Source organism: Vulpes vulpes, chromosome 5 (genome assembly GCF_048418805.1).
Source record: "Vulpes vulpes isolate BD-2025 chromosome 5, VulVul3, whole genome shotgun sequence".
In the NCBI taxonomy this organism is placed as follows: Eukaryota; Metazoa; Chordata; class Mammalia; order Carnivora; family Canidae; genus Vulpes; species Vulpes vulpes.
The window spans coordinates 111800418-111821091 of NC_132784.1; the positions used below are offsets into that span (position 1 = coordinate 111800418).

Genomic DNA, 20674 nt, shown 5'->3' on the forward strand with positions numbered 1-20674 from the left:
CAGCTGAGGGGCACCTGGGTGGCCTAAGCACGGTCATGCGTCTGCCTCTGGCTCGGGTCACGATCTCAGGGTCCTGGGATCGAGACCTGCATCGGGCTCCCTCTCCCTCTGCGCCTCCCCCTACTTGTGCTCATGCACTCTCTCTCTCTTAAATAAAATCTTACCAAAAGAAAAAGAAACAGCAGCAGAGTTGAGCCAGAGCTCAGAGAAATCAGAAGAATTTCCTAGCGAAGATTTTTATTTGAAGTGGACCTTGAAGACTGGACAGCAGGCAGGCAGCAGAGACAGAGAATTCCAGAGAAAGGGAGAAAGAGGACAGGCAGGCCCAACTGGACACCACACATTCAAAGACCACCAAGATAGTTTGCCCATAGAACTGGACAACGATGGAAAAGAAGTTTCGACGGGCACAGTGGAGCCAGCCCGAGAGGCCCCTGCCTGCCAGCAGAGAACTCCGTGTTTCGTTCACGGGCAGCAGGGAGCCACGGACGGTGATTGAGCAGAGCCGCGAGAGACCTCATGCTGGTCTAGCAGCCGTGTGCTGGAGGAGGAGCCCGCCAGCCCTGCCAGCACAGCCTCCCCGAGGCCGGATGCACGCCTGCCCCACGCGCAGCGGTCCCGCATGCATACTCGGGAGGGCCTCCCCTCTCTCTGCACACAGGACACCGGATTCTTTCTTAAAGCAGCAACTGAGTGACCCCCCCCCCCGCAACAAGCAATTAAATGCAGGCATGTCTGGGAATGGATTAAAGTGAAAATCATAAATCAATACCATGTCTTTCAATAAACAATCTGGCTACCGACTCCCCACCGGCCCATTGGCAGGATGTAGTTGTTTAGCGTAAAGGCAGCCAAACTCTTACTTAAGTTAAGCGTCATCCCTGCGAAATGAAGAAGACCACATGAGCAAGCCAACAATGACATCTAATCAAGTTTGAGAAAAGGAGCTCTGTAGAAAAGAAAGCCGAGTGGGGAGACAAGGCTGGGGCAGAAGGCAGCAGGTGCCAGGAGAAGTCAGCTCAGGGCTTCCGATCAGTAGCGTGAACAGTAAGCGAAGGCCGAGGGCTGCCCAGCACCCATCCGCGGACAGCCTCCTCTGGAAGTGGCACCTGGCGCGGCTTGCTGCTTAGCATCCCATGTGCTTTCCAAAATCCCAAGTCAGGAGATTGCAATTTTTTTATTTTGACCTCAAAGTCCAAGGCCGAGAAGACCACCAGCCCAGCTCCCCACAAGGGACAGGATCGTGGGGTCTGAGCCTCACACCGGGCAGACAGCCCAGCCCCAAAGCAGGCCTGGTTTCGGCACTCACGCCTGAACCGAGCCAGACTGGATTCCAGCCCCGCACCACCTCAGCCCCTAGATAGCCCCTTGCTTGCTCAATAAGGAACGTCAGCTTTCTACACCATCCAGAGCAGACAAGCGTTCAGAGGCTCGGAGCCGCCTTCCGACCTGTTATCTTTCCCAGGACCTCATTCTTGGTGTTTCAGTGAACAAAGGAAGGAAGGGAAGGAGGGAAGGAGAGACAAACCAACCCAAACAGCCATGAGCTTCAGCAGGATCACAGCTCCCACATCAACTGCCCGTGGATTTCTAGGCCTTTGGGCTTCCAAGCAAGCAGGTGGCCTCCCCGGGGACTCTGCTGCCCCAGCCTCCCTCTGAGCAGCCTGATCCTGTTGATCAGCTTCTGCTGCAGCTGCACCAGCTGCGCTTGGCGGAGGACCAGGGGAGAGCAGGTCTGTTTGCAAGCCCCACCTGAGCAAACTGGCTCAACCAGCAGCTCCGGGGAAGCAGAGACGGGACAGAACCAGTATGGACAGGATGAAGCCCGCGGGGACTACCGCGGACTCTGTGCAGGGAGATGCCTGGCGGGGAGGTCAAGGCAGCATTCTGTGTTAACACACAATGTCCGACTACAGATGATCTGGAACAAGTGTAGGTCCTGAGTGGGAACGTGGGTCTGCCTCAGAGACAGTGAGGATGGAGCCCAGGCTCTGGAGCCAGATTCCTGGCCATTTAGTGACCGTGTGACCCGGAGCAAGGCACTGAAGCTCCTCTTCATACAGCAGTTGGGAGGATTCAGGGAGGCACCACAGGCCAAGTGCTTAGAACAGCTCCTGTTATGCAACAACGAATGAGCCCAAGGATGGACTTGTTGTCGTTGGTATATTTGAACTAGACTCTTGCTTCTTACAGGTGTCTGATGTCGGGGTACCCCTGTCACCTGGAAGCAATGAAACCATCCCCTCCTTGTCCTTTCCTGGTTTTTCCGTGAAGTGGCTTTCGGTTCATACCCCTAAAGAATTAAGGGGGCTCAGTCGGTTAAGCATCAACTCTCGATTTAGGCTCAGGTCATGATCTCAGGGTCCTATGATCGAGCCCCAGGTCAGGCTCCACGCTCAGCAGGAAGGCTGCTTGAGATGCTCTCCCTCTGCTCCTCCCCCTGCTTGCGTGCATGTGATCTGTCTCTCTCTCTCTACAATAAATAAATCTCAGGGGGGAAAAAAAGAATTAAGGAGGCACCAAATCAAGTTTTAAAATATTAGCAACAAATATACACCCAGAACTATTCAAACCGCCTTCTCTTCCAACTCCTCCTGGGCCAGGATAAACAAAGATCCACTTGGCACAAGCAAGCCAGGATGTGCACGCCCCCAGTTAACAAGCCCTGTGGTGAGGATACCATTGACAGCGGCCAAAAGGAATGCCAAATCCTCTCCAGAGGGTTAGTGGTTGAGGAAACTGCTAGTGTCACACTAACAAAGGTGATTCCCGCCAGTTAGACGGCAGGGTTGAGTTTACTGCGGAGGGGGGACTTGTCATTCCTGCAGACGACTACCACGCGGCGAGACGCCTCTCCACGGGGACACAGGACGGGGCGGCAGGGGCAGGGGCTGGGGAGCGGCAGCCACACTGTTATTTTTCACGCCATTGAAAAGCCAAGGGGCACCGGGTGGATCAGTTGGTTAAGCATCTGACTCTTGGTTTCATGGGTTGTGGGCTCGAGCCCCACCTCGGGCTCCGCACTCAGTGGAGGACTTGCCTGAAGATGCTCTCCCTCTGCTCCATCCCCTAAACTCTTTCTCAAATAAATAATCTTTAAAAAGATAAAAAGAGAGAAAGAGAGGAGAAAAAGAAAGAGAAAGGAAAGAAAGAAAGAGAAAAAAGCCGGAGGAACAGGTGCCACACAGACTAGGCACACACAGCAGGTTTTCCACCCACACCTGGAAATGGAAGCACCAGACCGAGCCCAGGCTGGCCACACCAGGGGGGACACTGTCCCCTTGAGGGACCCCGCCCGAGGGGCCAGTGCCTCCCGTCTCGCCGCCTTCTGGGTGCAACAGCCGCCTCCCTGCACGTGCACCTGACAGTCTATGAAGCCTTCACGCCGCATCTTCTCTAACCTGTACCAAGCAGCGACGAGGCCACAGGGCAGACGCCCCTCGCTTTACAAGGGGGAGCCTGTGGTCCAGAGACATCAGCTTGCCCCAAGTCCCAGCCGCGAAACGGGAAACACCCCGTGGGCTCCTGCCCCGGAGCCCAGAACAGCTCAGGGGGGGAACATTCCAGCAAAGGACAGTGGTAGGGCTGCTCGAGGCTTCCACGCAGTCACATCCACAGCAGCGATGGAGAGATGGGACGGGGCTCCCACGACTACCGTGACGTCTGCCACGGGTCAGGCACGGCCGTGGACCAGACGCCCGTCCCCACCGGTGGCTCCCACGGGGCTGACACGGCACCTGTTCTACTGAAGGAGAACGAGCAGCTGAGAAAGTCCCCCCTTGGCTCTCAGGAGGAGGACCACAGGCCGAGCCCCTGGGGAGACAAGGACACGGCGGCCAAGGCGGAGACGAGGAGAGAGGCAGGAGCCAGGCCAAGTCCCAAGGACACAGACCCAGGCCCCGCCGAGCGGCGGGTGCTTCCCAGACCCAGGGGAAGGCAGGACCACCCCGTGGCCGGAGGCGCCCAGCAGACTCCAGCCTCCAGCCCACAGGCGACGAACCATCACCAAATGGTGTCAAGCAGGACCATTCCCGCAGCCTGGCCTTTAGCTGGAGGACGACGGGCAGGGCATGGGGATGCCGAGGTCTACTGCAATGGTCCATGCGGTGAGGGCCGCGGTCCTCCTCCCCAGGTCGGGGTTTACGGGAGACACATATTTGAGAAACCTCTCAGAGGCACAAGTGGCAAAGGTGGGCAGCGTGGGGGCAGACATAGAAGGGTCTAAGGGGGTCCTAAGGTCTCTGGCTTCCATTTCTGCAGGGCTAAGACGCCAGCCTCGAGACAAGCCAACGTGAGGAGAAACAAGACTCCGGACAGAGTTCACGGCAAAGAGACGAGACCGTGGAAAGGATGGGTTCCGTTCTTGCACATAGTGAATGGAAGGCGCCTTTGGCACGTCCAGGTGGGGGGTGTCACACAGGATATATGGGTCTAAAGCTCTAAAAGGAAGTTTATAAAAATCAAATGATGGCCTTATTTACATCTAGCACTGGCTGCGTCTGGCAGAGTTCCCAGACCGGAGCAAGGCACAATCAGGGACACAGATGACGCTGCCCGGCCTGACATTTGGTAACGCAGGGCCCGGCAGCAGGTCGTCGGAGGACGTCTGAGCCAGGGGTAGGCAGGCGGCAGGCCCGTCCTGGTTCTGGCAAGACAACTGTACCCGGGTCAAGCTCTGGAGGGAGCCCCAGATGTCCCCCTTATCAGCCCTGTGACTCAGGGCGAGTGGCTGAGCCTCTCCAGGCCTCAGCTTTCTCATCTGTACAATGGGCTCATGATCCTGCCCAAGCCACACAAGAGTCATGGGGAGGACCGAGGACTCGTGAAGCCCTCTGCCAGAGCCTGTCGCTGCGACAGCGCAGTCTGTGTTCGAATTTGGTTATTACTGATAAGGACAAGAGTAAGATCATTAGTGTGAGTGAGTCATTTCCCCCTTGAGGACCCTTATCTGCAAAGCGGGGATAATCTTGCTTTTTACGAGGTTCCCGGAAACTAACATTAGGGACAGCGGACACAAGTGTGGACTTAACCATGAAGCGCTTGTAAGGAACGGATCGGACCTTTCAGCGGGGGTCAGAGAGGCGCTGGTCCCTCGGCTGTGCATCCCTGTCCTGGAGTCCGCGGCTCGGGATTCAGAGGAAACGGCCACATACTAAAGCCTGCGGGACGTGCCGAGCGCAAGACACCACAGGACAGCGTGCTACGCAATCAGAACAGATTTGATATATGTTATGGTACGGATGGTCCTTGAAAGCATCTGACTTAGCGAAATACATCAGGGAAGGGCAAACATTGTGGGAGATTCCAGGAAGAATCTGGAATAGGCGAAATCGAAGAGACAGGAGGCAGGACAGCGGTCACCAGGGGCGAGAAGAGGAGATTATGTTCAACGGGTACAGAGCTCGAGCTGGGGACAAGGAAGAGGTTTGGGACACAGACAGTGCTGATGGACGCGGAGCCTCGGGCACGTATCTAAGGCCACGGAGCTGTACACTTACGAAGGGTTAAACTGAGGAGTATTTATCATGAATATCTAAAAAATCCACAGAAGTCCTCAAAACAAGGAGCGGCTGCTCGGTTACCAATGGCAGGAACATGAACAAATGGTGTAGCAGCAATGATGGGGTCCTTGCCATCCTCCTGGCACGACAGAGAAACCCTGCGGCCTCGGGCATTAAGTGGGTCGTGCACGAACCTGTGCACTGGGCTGGGCAGTATTCAAATGCTCCCAGGGAAACAACCACATGATTTCTTTTTTTTTTTTTTTAACCACATGATTTCTTACTCCCGAGCAGAAACAGCTATAAAGACAGCTTCCTCACACCAGTGAGAATGGGGAAAATTAACAAGGCAGGAAACCACACATGTTGGAGAGGATGTGGAGCAAGGGGAACCCTCCTGCACTGTTGGTGGGAACATGAACTGGTGCAGCCACTCTGGAAAACTGTGTGGAGGTTCCTCAAAGAGTTAAAAATAGATCTGCCCTTGGACCCAGCAATTGCACTGCTGGGGATTTACCCCAAAGATACAGATGCAGTGAAACGCTGGGACACCTGCACCCCGATGTTCACAGCAGCAATGTCCACAATAGCCCAACTGTGGAAGGAGCCTCGGTGTCCATCGACAGATGATGGATAAAGAAGATGTGGTTTATGTATACAATGGAATATTCCTCAGCCATTAGAAACGACAAATACCCCCCATTTGCTTCGACGTGGATAGAACTGGAGGGTATGATGCTGAGTGAAATAAGTCAATCAGAGAAGGACAAACATTGTATGGTCTCATTCATTTGGGGAATATAAATAATAGTGAAAAGGAATAAAGGGGAAAGGAGAAAAAATGAGTGGGAAATATCAGAGAGGGAGACAGAACATGAGAGACTCCTAACTCTGGGAAACGAACTGGGGGGGGGGGTGGAAGGGGAGGTGGGCGGGGGATGGGGGTGACTGGGTGACAGGCACTGAGGGGGGCACTTGACGGGATGAGCACTGGGTGTTATTCTGTATGTTGGCAAATTGAACACCGATAAAAAATAAATTTATATTAAAAAAAGACAGCTTCTTGAAAAGCAAAAGGGGGGTACGCCTACGGGGCTCAGCGGTTGAGTGTCTGCCTTCGGCTCAGGGTGTGATCCTGGAGTCCTGGGATCGAGTCCCAGGATCGAGTCCAGCACCGGGCTCCCTGCATGGAGCCTGCTTCTCCCTCTGCGTCTCTCTCTCTGAATCGCTCATGAATAAATAAAATCTTTAAAAAAATAAAATAAAAGCAAAAGGGGGTTTGGCTTTGGAAAGAACTGATTCTTCCCAAGTCCTCTGTGGATGGATAATGCATGTAGCAGTTCTGCCCCCATGTTACACTCGTTCCCAGATGATCGCTCGCCTTAGGAACAGAACCAGAGGTTCTCATGCAGAGTGACTTTTCAGCCCAGTACAGATGCAGGGGAAAGATAAATGCATTTTCTCACGTGTGGTCAGGCATTCAGTAGGTAGCTCATAAGCGAACCAGATTCTCTGAGGTGTGATCGACCATCCCCATGTGGGACTCTGGAGTCTCCAGACACCCTGACCTTCTTGCCCCAGGGCCTTTGCATGTGCTGTTCCCTCTGTCCGGGTATCTTCCTCCAGAAAGTCCCACGGTCCTCCCTCCCCCTTCCATATTCACATCTCTAGAAATCCAAAGGTCACCATAACCCAGATGATTTTTCCAACGATCCATACAAAATAACACCCACCCCCGACCTCCTGACACTATTTATCCTGTTTTCTGCTTGTCTTCCTGCAGAGAATTCACACATGATACAGTAGAGTTCACTGTCTCCTCCTCTCTCTCCACTCTCAACCCCCAGAATATAAGCTCCAGGCAGACAAGGACTTTGTTTTGTAGTCTGCTGTATCCCCAGAGCCCAAGAGAACACCGGCTCATAAAAGGAGTCAGTACATTTTTTTCCTTTTTTCAAATGAGTACACAAAAAAAAAAAAAAAAAAATCAGGTTCTGCTCTCAGCACGCCATTCTTCATATTGATGAGAATGTCTCGCCCCAGTTCCCCTAAGAAAGCAATGATTTGTTTTTCCTTCAGCTGAGAAGACAGCTATAACCTCCCCATCACACGCCGCTCAAGCCACATCAAGTGTTTTTCTGAAGTTCAATAGTCTGGGCCCCCTTTAAAGAAAAGAAAAAAAAAAACACATTTTTGCAAACACAGTGTTTGAATGAATACGTGGTATGTGGCGTATCCATACTATGGAATATTAATTGGTTAAAAAAAGAAATGAAGAGCGGATACATGCCACAACATACACGAACCTTGCAAATAGGATGCTAAATGAAAGAAACCAGGCATAAAAAGGCCACGTATCATATGAGGCCATTGGGATGAAATGTCCAGAAAAGACAAACCCATAAAGACAAAATAGAATAAGTGGTTGCCTAGGGCTGGGGACCTCGGGGCAGAGACTGAGAAGTGCTGGCTGAGGGGCGTCATTTCCTTTTGGGGTGATGAAAATGCTCTAAAATCAACTGTGCTCACGGCTGCCCAGCACTAGGAATAGACTAAACACCGATGAATTCAATACCTGGAACGGGTGAACGGTAGGTTATGTGAACCAGAGGCCGATAAAGTAGCGGCCAGAACGAGGACTGACAAACCAGGTCCGTCACAACCTCATTTCACAGGTATGGCAGGAAACGAGATACAAAGTACTCGTGCATCTGGGTCTGATACAAATGTCTAAACTAGACACAAATTATGTGCCCAATAAATTCAGACTAAAGCCATTCATGATATGGTTTCACTCAGATGGGGAATAGAGGGAACAGTGACAGGGATTATAAGATTATAAGAGAAAGCAAGGGAACCAAGTGGGGAAAACCAGAGAGGGAGACAAATCATGAGAGACTGGGAAACAAGGAAAGGTAGTGGAAGGGGAGGTGGGTGGGGGGACGGTGACTGGGTGATGGACACTGAGGGGGGCACACGATGGGATGAGTGTTATACTAATGTTGGCAAATTGAATCTAAATTTTAAAAACATTTTTAAAAAATTTTAAGAATAAAAATAAAACTTCAAAAAAGATTTTTTTATTTCACAGAGATCCTATCACCAGCCACGCCACCCAGGTTCTTTTGAGTCTGGTGTAGGGCAGCTCAGGGGTGACGCTCAGCACGTTGACAACTGGGGTGGCACGGGTGCCAGCGGATGAAATGAGGTGACAGGACCTAAACAGAAAAAGCACCCGTCAGAAGCTCAGATGCGCCCCAGGGCGCACGTGTGTGCAAAGCCCTGCCATGGTCCCACGCCCCACACGCCAAGCCCATTTTCTGCAACCCCCGTCTGTTCAAAGTGCTGCAAGGTCTCCGTCCCTAACCAGGCACAGCACGGTCGTGCATCCCTCTGCTCCGGGGAGCCAATCGCAGACGCGTTCTGAATGTCTCCCTCGCTCTACGGCGCGGGGACAACCCGGTGCCAACAGCAGCAAACGACACACCCGTGGACGATACATTAGTTCCCGGCACTGGGGCAGAGGGTGGCCCCCCACAGGCCGTGACAGGCTTACGGGACTTCACTAGGATCAAATGAAAACACCAAATTTTTTTTTTTAATTTTTATTTATTTATGATAGTCACAGAGAGAGAGAGAGAGGCAGAGATACAGGCAGAGGGAGAAGCAGGCTCCATGCACCGGGAGCCTGACGTGGGATTCGATCCCGGGTCTCCAGGATCGCGCCCTGGGCCAAAGGCAGGCGCCAAACCGCTGCGCCACCCAGGGATCCCGAAAACACCAAATTTTAAAATTCTTCCAGAGGACTCTCAGGCCCCGGCGGACACACCCACTGGTTCCAGGAGGGCCACGGAACCCCTTCTGAGAAGCCCTCGGCTACGGACAAAGGAAAAAAGTACCTGAGAATGAGGTTTTCCAAAGCGAGCCTTGACCGGGTGCCTATGTTTGCACAGTCTTCTGACCCCACTGTCCCCACCTGATACTGGTTAGAAAGGAGGGGAAGGGGGTGCCTGGGTGGCACAGTCGGTTGAGGGCTTGACTCTCGATTTCGGCTCAAGCCGTGGTCTCAGGGTCGTGGGATCGAGCCCCGTGATGCCGGGCTTTGCGCACTCGGGCAAGAGTCTGCTCGGGATTCTCGCTCTCCCTCTCTCCCTGCCCCTCCCCGACCTCTCTCAAATAAATTAATCTTTAAAAAAAAAAAAAGAGGGAAGAAACTATTATTGACAGAGCACAATCCACATGCAAAGGGCTTCGCTCAACACTTTATATGCACACTTATAACTGTAAGACACATCTGCCAAGACGACATCCCAATATTACTGATGATTTAACAAAGGCCGACGGGGTGAGAAACTTGTCCCGTCGTTCAGGCAGCAAACAGGACAGGATCTGAGCAGATGGTGTCTGGGCCCCTTACCAGAGCACCTCAGTAACGGGGTGGAACCTTTCCGATCCCGGCTCTAAGCCTAACACTCCAATCCCCCTCGTGGTCGGCGGAATGGGGACATCCCCACCCAAAATCCTGGGAATGTGTCACACGGCCAAAGGGGGCTACCCCGGATCGCCGGGGAAGGGCAGGAAGGAGAGGCCTGGGTAACGACAAGGGTCCTGATGCGGGGAAGGCAGGAAGGTCAGAGCAGAGGCCAGGGGGCCAGGACTGCTGGCTCCGGAGACAGAAGCGGGTCGCGGGCGCAGGCAGTCAGGCGGCCTCCAGAAGCTGGAAGAGCAAGGGCACGGATTCTCTCCTGGGACCGTAAGAGGGAAAGCAGTCCTGCCAACTCCTGGACTTAAGGTCCAGTTCAAATTTTTGACCTCTGGAACGGGAAGACAAGAAGCTCACATTGCTTTAAGCCCTTAATCTGTAGTAATTGGTTACAGGGGCCACAGGGCGTTAAAGGGCCGAGCTAGAGTAGAGAGAGACAGAGAGAGAGAGAGAGAGAGAGAAATGGGGGTGGGCCTGTGTTACCACCAAAGCTGTTCTGAGGCCAACGTGCCCACTGTGAACTTGAGAAGGAAAACAATGACAAAAAAAAAAAAAAAAGATGCTGCGGGAACCACTCAGGAGAGGGGGACACACAGGGGGGCCCACTGGGACTGCCGAGGCCGCCAGGCTCTGGGGAAGGAGACCCGGCAGGGACAGGAGGCGCTGGCCAGGGCTGACGTGGCCCCAGACCACCCACCAGCCCACCCAGCACCTGGGTGTCCTCCCAAGGCGGCATCTGGGCCATTTTATGTTGGGGTTTTTTTCCTCCCTTGGGAACAAGTTCTGGAAGAGTCATCACCACCACCAGAGAGCTGTGGGAGGGGGCAGGCCTTGGCCACTTCCTGGTCACCGGCCCCGTGTTCAAGGCCACGGGCCCACACCACACATGGGCGGCCACATTGGGGAAATCAAGGCACCACTAGACAGGAAATTGTGAGCCCGTACCGGACCCTGCAAAAGCTGTTTGCCGCGCAGCCGAAAGCCCATCCGGGCCACAGCCCGATGAGCCACCACCAGGGACCAGCCAGCTCAGAGCACTTCAGGACGTGGGCGGCACACACAGCTACAGGTCCAGGCTGCACCAGCAGCTGAGGGGCCGCATCGCCTTTCTCCCGCAGGGATCTCTGGCCTGGTCTTCTCACACCCAGAAATGCGGTCTTCAGCTGCAAGGACAACTGTCTGTCCCCTTTCCAGAACCCAAGGTGCAGCAAGATGCCTCTCCCGTCCGTCAACGGAGGCTCCCCTTCTAGAAGCTACAACAGGTTCTAAAGGTGAGGGAGTAACAGGACAGCAGGTCCTGAGCGTGGCGCTCAAGCCCAGAGTCCAGAGCATTCCTCCCTCCCGGCTCCCCCAGCCCACACCTCCCGGGCCTTCACTGCTTTCTGCTCACACGGTTATCACCGAAGACTAATACTTTCAGTCACTCAACAAGTCTACCTAGCACAGGCTGTCACGCTGACAGTCTGCAAAGCCACTCAAGTGCTGCAAAGACAGGGGTGAGGTGCCCAGGAACGCGGGAAGGGACAAAATAACTGGGGGGGGGGGGGGGGGGGGTCCGGCCTCCCCAAGGAAGTGAGGTTTGTGCTGAAAACTGCAAAAAGACACCGGCCCTTAAAAGGACTCACATGAAGCAGCGTAGGGTCTCTCGGGGCATTTATCTGCATTCGCAAAATGCTTTGGAACCCAAAAGGTGGTATAAAAGTGATACAGAGGAATATGAATAGCCCTTCGTGGCTTAGAGAGTCTCTTTCCACGCATTATCCCAGATTTGACAATAGCACCAGGGAGATGCAAGAAGGATCATCCTCTCCCTTTTATAAACGAGGAAGATTAACCATTGCACCTTCCATCAAGGAGAAGACACCAAGCCCGGCCCTCATCATTCCTCATCCTCATCGAGAGCTCTGACGGCGCAGCGCTGCTTTCCGAGGAGGCTAACAAGCGCAGGGGCAGGGACTGGCCATAATGTTGGGAGCACGAGACGTGCAAATTACGGCAAATACCATCTGTGTGCTCAACGCCCCTCCGCACACAGCAGGCCAGCAGAGCCAAGCCAGCAGGCTGGTTCCACCCTTCCCCTTCCGCCAGAAACCTTCAAGCCAGCAACCCAGGTTCGAACCAGGCCAACCCCGGGCTCGCACAGAACTTCTCTAACCGCCCTCGATGGTTCCTTAAGCTGCACAGCTGGGGGCGGGTGGTCCACGGCTGCTCCTCTCTCCTCCCCTTCTTCCGGCTGGCACCCTCTCAGATACTGGGATCGTGAGTAGACGACAAGCAGGACAAACATCTGTTGCTTCTGGGGAGTAGAACTTGCCTCTTGCCCGGGTTGTTACGGAATCAGAGGAGAACACGCTAAGCCCAACACGCAGCGGCTGTCAGAGTGGGGAACGGATGTGCTCCCGGATCAGCAGGCCTGCTCGGTCAGCCTCGGCTCTACCTGCTTCTGCTTTCTTGTAGGCAATAAACAAGGCAGGTGGGGTTGGGAGAACAGGCCTCCGAGATGTCCACGTCCTCATCCCTGGAACCTGTGATGTTACCTTACGTGGCAAAAAGGACTTTGCAGATGTGATTAAGAATCACGACATGGGGGCACGTGGGTGGCTCAGTGGTCAAGCATATGTCTTCAGCTCAGGGCATGATCCCAGGTCCCGGGATCAAGTCCCACGTCAGGCTCCCTGCATGGAGCTTGCTTCTCCCTTTGCCTGTGTCTCTGCCTCTCTGTGTCTCTCATGAATAAAAATAAATAAATATAAATAAAAATAAAATCTTTAAAAAAAAAAAAAAAAGGAATCACAACATGTGGGACACCTGGGTGGCTCAGTCGGCGAAGCATCTGCCTTCTGCACAGGTCGTGATCTCAGCTCCACATCGAGTGCCCTGCTCAGCGAGGGGCCTGACTCTCCCTCTCCTTCCCTGCCGCCCCCATCCCACACACACGCTAGCTCTAAAATAAATTTAAATTTTTTTTTTTAAATCTCAAGATGGGAAGATTATCCTGGACAATGCAGGTGGGCCCAGTGTCAGCACAAGGTCCCCTTTAAGAGGGAGGCAGGAGGATCAGAGGCGGAGGAGGGGGTGTGGAAATGGAAGCAGAGCTCAGGGAGGAGGCCGCAGGAGCACCGTGGACAGACGGCCTCTGCAAGCCAGAAAAGGCAACGAACAGATTCTCTCCTAGAGCCTCCAGGAGTAAGGGCCCCATAAGATGCATCTCAAGGACCGTAAGCTAACAAACCTGTGTTGTTTTAAACCAGTAAATTTACGGTGATTTGTTTCAGCAGCAATAAAACAACAGAACAGGAGGGAGACTGAAGCTTCAAACAGATCAAGGAGGGAACCGACCCGGGTCAGTGTGTACACAAGGGGACCAGCCTCGGGGGAAAGAGGCCCATCCTGAATGAGGAAACAACAGGCAGTGAGGTGAGAGACCCCAAAACCTCTGCTGCCCGTGACTCGGAAGGACTCCAGAGCTCCCCCAGAATTCATCCTAACTCCCCAACAATGGAAATTCCCAGAAGCTGTCTGAAGAAAACGAAAAAGCAAAAACTGGGCAGTGACTTTCCACGGGCCTCGCTCTGCAGCAGGGGAAGGTGCCAGGCACCCGAAGATCTGGGTCCCCCTCCTGTGTGACCTGGGGCCTCGCTGCCCCCCTCTGAAAAATCCAACAAACTGACGAACAGTAATCACGGTCCCCTTCAAACAACGGATGGCGTGCAAGGATTCCGTGTGCTCACAGTACGGAACAGACCGGATTTAAACTACTCTACTCTACCGGGAAAACCATTAAAGCTGCAAAAAGTTACTCAGTAAAAACTCCTGGAGTACTTAGCGATGGTCAGGCATGAAGTCAAGAACTTGGGGCCCGGAGGCAGCGGTGATGTGACCTGCTCCCTCGAGGCTGCAAGTCCTCCCTGAGCCACGACATCCTCATCTCGGAGGGTCACCCGGCTGCAGCATCTACCAGCCACGGACTCCATCTCAGGAGCCCACAAGGCCTTCCTGTCGCCCCAAATTGGGCTAGATCTCCAGTTACACACTTCCTAACTTCTTGCTCCTCGCCTAACAACTCATACGATTACTCCTGGGCTGGTCTCGTCAGCACCCAACGGAATATTCAGGTAGTAACGAAGCATACGGTGCTCCAGGAATATCTGCAGCCTGGAGGAATGAACGGATACATGTACATGATGCTGGTGGACGTGAGCCCAGGGGTCCTCCTCCAGTGCCCCCATCTACCTACGTCTCAAACAGGAGAACCAGAACACACAGGGTGATCACATACACGTGAAAGCATGTTTACGTTGCAAATGGAGGAGTGATAAGTAACAGCGGTGACAGTCATAGAGCAAAAGGAAGCCCTGAACACCCTTCCCCAGCCAAGTGGGGCCGGCTCTCCTGCTCCTCACTTCTTCCTCCACCACCTGCCAGGTCTCAGGCATTCATGTGCGTGGTCTGCACGGTCAACCCTGGCACCAGGAGCCTGACCTAGGGCTGTATGCCCAGGCAGAGGGACGCCAGGTGAGTGGCTCTCCTTGGGGAGCAGCAGAGAAGCAGAAGGTGAAAGGCCACTTTCAGGAGAGGTCTTCTAAGAAATCCCGATGAGTCATCCACTTGGGTGTCACCTCGTATCAAGGACACTGTAACACTGAAGTCACGGCCATCCACAACCCCAAACCCAGTCCTCAGAAGTACAGTAGAAGGAACCCCCACCGCCGGGCCTGGCGTTCAGTCAGGGAGCCCCTGTGACAGCACACGGCCTGGCAATCCACCGTGAATGCATGCTCTGCTTCCCGAGACCCACTCCCCCAGAGACCCCCCAGTACTTTGTGGTACCCACTCTAACAGATCCTTTCCAGAAAAGGAAAGCCCATCTATTTAAAGGTTAAAGGTCCAGCACCAAGAAGGTACACGTTACTTTAAAAAAAAAAAAAAATCGTGAAACCCTTGTGTGCTATTGGTGAAGATTTGAAATGGTGCGACCATTATGGAAGACAATACAAAATACTAAAAATAGAATTGCCATATGATTCAGCAATCTGCCATCTGGGTATAGATCCCAAAGAATTCAAAGCAGGGATCTCAAAGAAATTTTGCACATCTACGTTCATTGCAGCACTACTCACAATAAGCTAAAAGGGAGAAGAAACCCAAGTGTTGTCCATCAACAGATGAATGGATAAAGAAAATGTGTTAATTCTCTATATACAACTGAATACTACAGAGTCCTATAGAGGAAGGAAACCCTGTCTCATGCCACAGCATAGACGACCCTCAAAGATATTATGCTAAATGAATTAAGCCAGTCACAAAATGACAAATACAGTAGGATTCCATTTAGGAGGTATCTAAGCAGCCACCATCATAGAAACAGAGTATAAAGGTGGTTGCCAAGGGCGGAAAAAGGGAAGGAGAACTGGTGTTTTCATACGGAGTTCGTTTTGCAAGTTAAAGAAGTTTTAGAAAGACCCACGGCACGATGTGATCTCTACTGAACCATATGTTTAAAAATGGTCACATTTGATGTTCTGTTTTTTAAACATTATTTAGAATATCTTGAGGGTGGCGCCTGGGCAGCTCTGTTGGTTAAGTGGCTCAGGTCCTGATCCCGGGGTCCTTGGATCGAGCCCCCCATCAAGCTCCTTACTTAGCAGGGAGTCTGCCTCTCCCTCTCCCTCTGCAGCTCCCCCCGACCGTGTGCTCGCTCTCTTCTGTCGGATAAATATTTTTTTAAAAATAAAAAATAATAAAACATCTTGAAAGCACATTACAAAAGAAAAAAAAGGTGCCTGAAATAGGTAACATGAAGCTTCAGAGAAAACCTATACGGCAAGAGAACAAATGAGAAATAGGGGAAAGAGGATGAGTAAGGGTCAAATCAACAAAGTCCAGAAATACGGTACAGAGTCGACTGCACAGTTTGTGGAACTGAGCCAGGAAGAGGGGCCCGTACACCTGCTTCGGGCCCAGCCCTGAGGATGTCTGTCCCCCCTCCCCGGGCCCCCCTTCCCCGGCCAGTCGCTTCTCTCAGAGGGCCTGCCTCTGTGGGACGGAGACGGTCTGCACTACCCCCTCCCCTGTCCCGAGCAGGGAGAGATGGGGAGACGGGCACGTAGAGGGCTTGGCAAGGCCCCCTGACGCAGGCCACCATGATCCTGATCACGACGGCTTCTCCGAGGGCTCGCGCTCTGCGCTGGCCAAGCCAGAAGGCCTGTGTCTTCAAACCTGCAAGAGCATCCGGCCCCCCCAACCCCAAAGGGTCCTGCCCAGCGTTGGCCTGGCACCATTCTGCATCAAAAGAAAGTCAGGAACAGTCCTTTACACAGAAATCCCTTGACTCAGTTCTTGACGGCTGTAATTACAGCCACAACAGCTTCTCAAAGGGAGGGAAGCAAAGAAAACACAGCCTGGACCGAGCAGCGAACTGGGGGCTCCGGGGTAAAACACCCCCTGCTCATGCTGTGCTTGTCGTATGGCGCCAGGCGAACCCAGTGGCCACCCCGGCCAGGCCCAGCAGCTTGGTGGCCAATGTATTTCCCCCTCGGATTTAATGAGCTGCTTGCCCTTGAAGCGCTGGAAGCAGGTCGGGAGGGGAGCTCCTGGCACACGGCCGAACAGGGGACAGGGGAAGAGGAGACAGGGCCACTCCCGCTGCCGGCACATGGCCAGTCCTACCAGACGCCCCGAACCTCCACAGCTCCGAGGTGATGTCTTCCTCACAGGGACCCTCTATTCCTTCTACACGGTGGTGTTTCTGCCATGGACTCCCCCCACCCCGGGAAGTTCCATGTCCCAACCCCTTGCTTCACCAAGTGGGCGCATCACCCAAATTAGCGTCCTAGAGTCGGGTCACGGAGGGGACAGCATCATCCTGGGCGCGAGTGCCAGCTCCACCTACCGACAGCAACTTGACCAAGAACCACTTATCGAGCCAACCCCAAACTGTTTCCTCACCTACAAGATGTGATAATATCCTCGCCTCATCTAGAGTAGGTGCAAGTAACAGGTAATACGCTGTTTCTACACTAAAAGGCCAAATGAAGCACCTGACACACAGCAAGGGCTGAACAGTGACTATTACTACTGACAGCTAATATTTTTTTTAATATTTTATTTATTTATTCATGAAGAGACACAGACACAGGCAGAGGGAGAAGCAGGCTCCCTGTGGGGACTTGTTTAGCCCAAGGAGGGACTTGATCCCAGGACCCCGGGGTCACGCCCTGGACTGAAGGCAGATGCTCAACCGCTGAGCCACTCAGGTGCCCCCTCCTTTTCCCTTTTAAAGCTAAACCTGGGTTCTAGCAACAGCGGGACTCATTTGTTTTTCCCTTGAAATGATGGAAGTCTAACCCCCCGAGAAATGCACAGCTTTCCAAGACAAATGGGAGAGAGCCGAACTCCATGATTTTTTAATTTTAATTCAAGTTGCCGACATATAGTATAGCACCCAGGGCTCATCGCATCATGTGCCCTCCTTAATGCCCGTCACCCAGTTACCCCACCCCCTGCCTCCCCTTCTGCAACCCTTTGTTTCCTAGAGTTAAGAATCTCTTCTGGTTTGTCTTCCTCTCTGATTTTTCCCCCCTCAACTTCCCCTCCTTCCTTTATGATCCCTTGCACTGTATCTTATATTCCACATATGAGTGAGACCACATGATAATTATCTTTCTTCAATTGTCTTATTTTACTCAGTATAACACCTTCCAGTTCTGTCCACGTCGATGTGAATGGTAGGTATTCATCCTTTCTGGTGTCTGAGTAATATGCCATCTGACAGCTAACATTGAGGTATGACTCTAATTATGATAAAGGTATTAATGACAACTTATTCCCTGTGTCTTAGTCAAATATGAAGAAAAGAGGGACATTTTTGGTGAAACCCCAAGACAGGCCAGCCCCGGATGCAGTCCTTACTGCTGCAATAGTGTCAACCGTGGGGAGAACAGTAGGCCATCACCGCACAGGGAAGCCCCACCAACCCCCCCCCCCCCCCCCCGCCAGCCAAGGCCACTGGGCTTTCTATCTGAGCAGGAAAGCAAAGGAAAAAAAAGGTGTGTGGGGTGGGGAGGCATCTGGGAATATGCTGCATGGCAAGCCTGAAGCCACAGGGGTGAAGAATCGCACATGGTCTCTCGAGATCAAGTGCAGAACTGCACTCAGGCCACATGCCCACCACTTCTTAGGCCCTGGGACTCCTCTTGACCCCTCTCTGAGCTTCAGTTTCATCTAAAAAAAAATGAGGGTAACAGGACCCCCACTCCACAGCCTGCTGTGAACACTGAACGAACCCATATGAAAGTGCTTTGAAGCAACTCACTCCCATGTCCGTGAAAAACAGCATTGTTGTTTTTTAATAGCTTCAACAAATTCAACTTAATAAAAAACGCTGAATGACTGGGAGGATCAAGGCAGTGAAAAAGTTACCTAAAAAAATAAATAAATAATTTTTTTTTTTTTTTTTAAATAGGCTCCACACCCAGCATGGAGCCTAACACAGGGCTTGAACTCATGGACCCGGAGGATCAAGAACTGAGCTGAGATCAAGTGTCAAATGCCTGACAACTGAGTCACCCAGGTGCCCCAAAAGCTAGTGAACTGCTCAGAGAAACAGGAGCAAGCATACTAATTTTCTTCCCTAAACTACCATCACTGAACTGAGGTTTCTGTGGAAAGGGTGATTTGGCTAAAAGGAAAATGGGCAAAAAGCCAACTGAAGCTCCCAACATCTGCTATAGGTTTTCCATTTAGGTAGTAGATTCTTCTGGAGACAAAGAGCCCAGATTGGCCTGCATCAGGATGACCCATCCGGCCACCTCCAACACTCATTCTCTCCAAAAAGTCCTACAATTCCATTCGACCAATCCCAAACCTACCTTTGAAATGTACCACTTTAAAGTAGCTTCTATTTCAGGGCAGAGCACGTGGACTCTCTGAAATTCCTTCACTGTGATCAGAAGACAACTTAATTCTTGTTCAGCCTCTGCTCTGCATACCAGAGTCAGAAAGCCACAGGCTGGAACGTTTAACCAGACTCTGCTGGAAGATCCCCAAAATGCCAGAAGAGAACGGACACACTTTCAGAGCCTAAAGCAACTGACCATGGAAATTTTGCTGAAACCCCACATTTGTTCTTGAAGATTCAAGTTAATCTTCTTGTAATACCACAATAAATTGCTTTACTCTTCAATGTTTTGAGCCAATTAATGTTATCAAACGTTTCCCCTAAAATCTGCATTCAAAAGATACTTCACCATTCTCGCTCACTTCCCAGCAGACCCCACACGTCCTCAAGGTCCGTGCATCTCAGTTTCAGAAGCCACGGGCCAGGAGAGGAGGCCAGAACAGTACCCCCTCCAGCCATCGCATCCATTCTCACCCTCGCCTTTAATCAAGATCCACCACCCAACTCAGAACGGCTTCCCTGGAGAGTAGAGAGAGACAGGTCTGGGGTTCGCAAAGGGTGCAGCCCCCTTGGTACCCCCAGGACTATCCTGGGGCTGACAGCTAAGATGCTGCAGTTCAGAGTCCACACAGCCCCATCCCCAGCCACTCACCCGGATCCGGCGCATGGCAGCCACGATCTCCACTCTGCTGTTGGGCCTCGGCACGTCCAGGCTTCCGACGTACTGCAGGGAGGAAGCAAAGCACTCGTTGAGAAGAGGGGTGCCAAGGGTCCCGGGCCACAGAATGTTAGCAGGAGGACTTCCAGTTACGCTCCCTATTTAGCAGAAGAGGAAAGAGCCCAAGGAGTGCCTCGTTCGGGGATGACTTCTACCCTTATAAAGAGCAGTTAATACAAGAAACCTATTCCATCCTGCTCTTGATCAGAAATGCAGCAGAGGATGCTGTTCAACCAGCCAGGCTCCCAAATCCGAAAGACCTGGGTGTGGCAATCTCCCAACACTGTCTTCAGGGCCAGGTACTTTGCCTTCGTCTCCACTGTAAAATGGGATTTAGGTCAAGATAAAATGAGAAAAGGTATAAATCTCTTCCACAAATATGCTTGGTTTATATTAAAGCATTCCTCTCCCCCTCCTCCCCAAAAAAGGGAATATACGCTTTTTTTCTTTTTTCCAATTAATGGCATTTCAAGGAGTTAGCCCTGGATGTTATAGAGACTTCATACACTTGACTAAGTCCTAATTGGATGAAAGGAACATACTAATTATGTTTTATTTAAAAATTTAATCTTCTTGGGGCAGCCCGGGTGGCTCAGCAGTTTAGCGCCGCCTTCAGTGTGATCCTAGAGGCCAGGGATCAAGTCCCACATCAGGCTCCCTGCATGGAGCCTGCTTCTCCCTCTACCTGTGTCTCTGCCTCTCTCTCTCTGTGGGTCTCTCATGAATAAATAAAATCTTTAAAAAGTTTAATCTTCTACAAAAAAAAAAAAATGTTGGATGAGAGACTCCTAAGTCTAGGAAACGAACAAGGGATAGTGGAAAGGAAGGTGGGCAGGGGAATGGGTTGACTGGGTGACAGGCCCTGAGGGGGGCACTCACGGGATGAGCACTGGGTGTTATACTATATGTTGGCAAATCGAACTCCAATAAAAAAAATACAAAAAATAAAATAATAAGATAAAATAAAATAAATAAATAAATAAAATAAAAAATAAATAAAATAAAATAATTTTTAAAATGTTGAATCTCCTAAAACTTTTGAGTTGTTTTTAAAACCAATGACATTCAGGTTA

General features: G+C 51.9%; 1 protein-coding gene across 4 annotated transcripts in view; it reads right to left on the reverse strand.

Annotated features, from left to right (window-relative positions):
* LOC112914300 (carboxyl-terminal PDZ ligand of neuronal nitric oxide synthase protein-like) overlaps window positions 1–20674 on the reverse strand; it is a 279569-nt gene that overhangs the window by 182738 nt on the left and 76157 nt on the right. For all 4 annotated transcript variants that reach the window (XM_072759617.1, XM_025991247.2, XM_072759615.1 and 1 more), the window contains exon 2: window positions 19536–19607. In XM_072759617.1, coding sequence (XP_072615718.1) covers window positions 19536–19607 — 72 coding nt within the window. The remainder of the gene's footprint in view (window positions 1–19535; window positions 19608–20674) is intronic.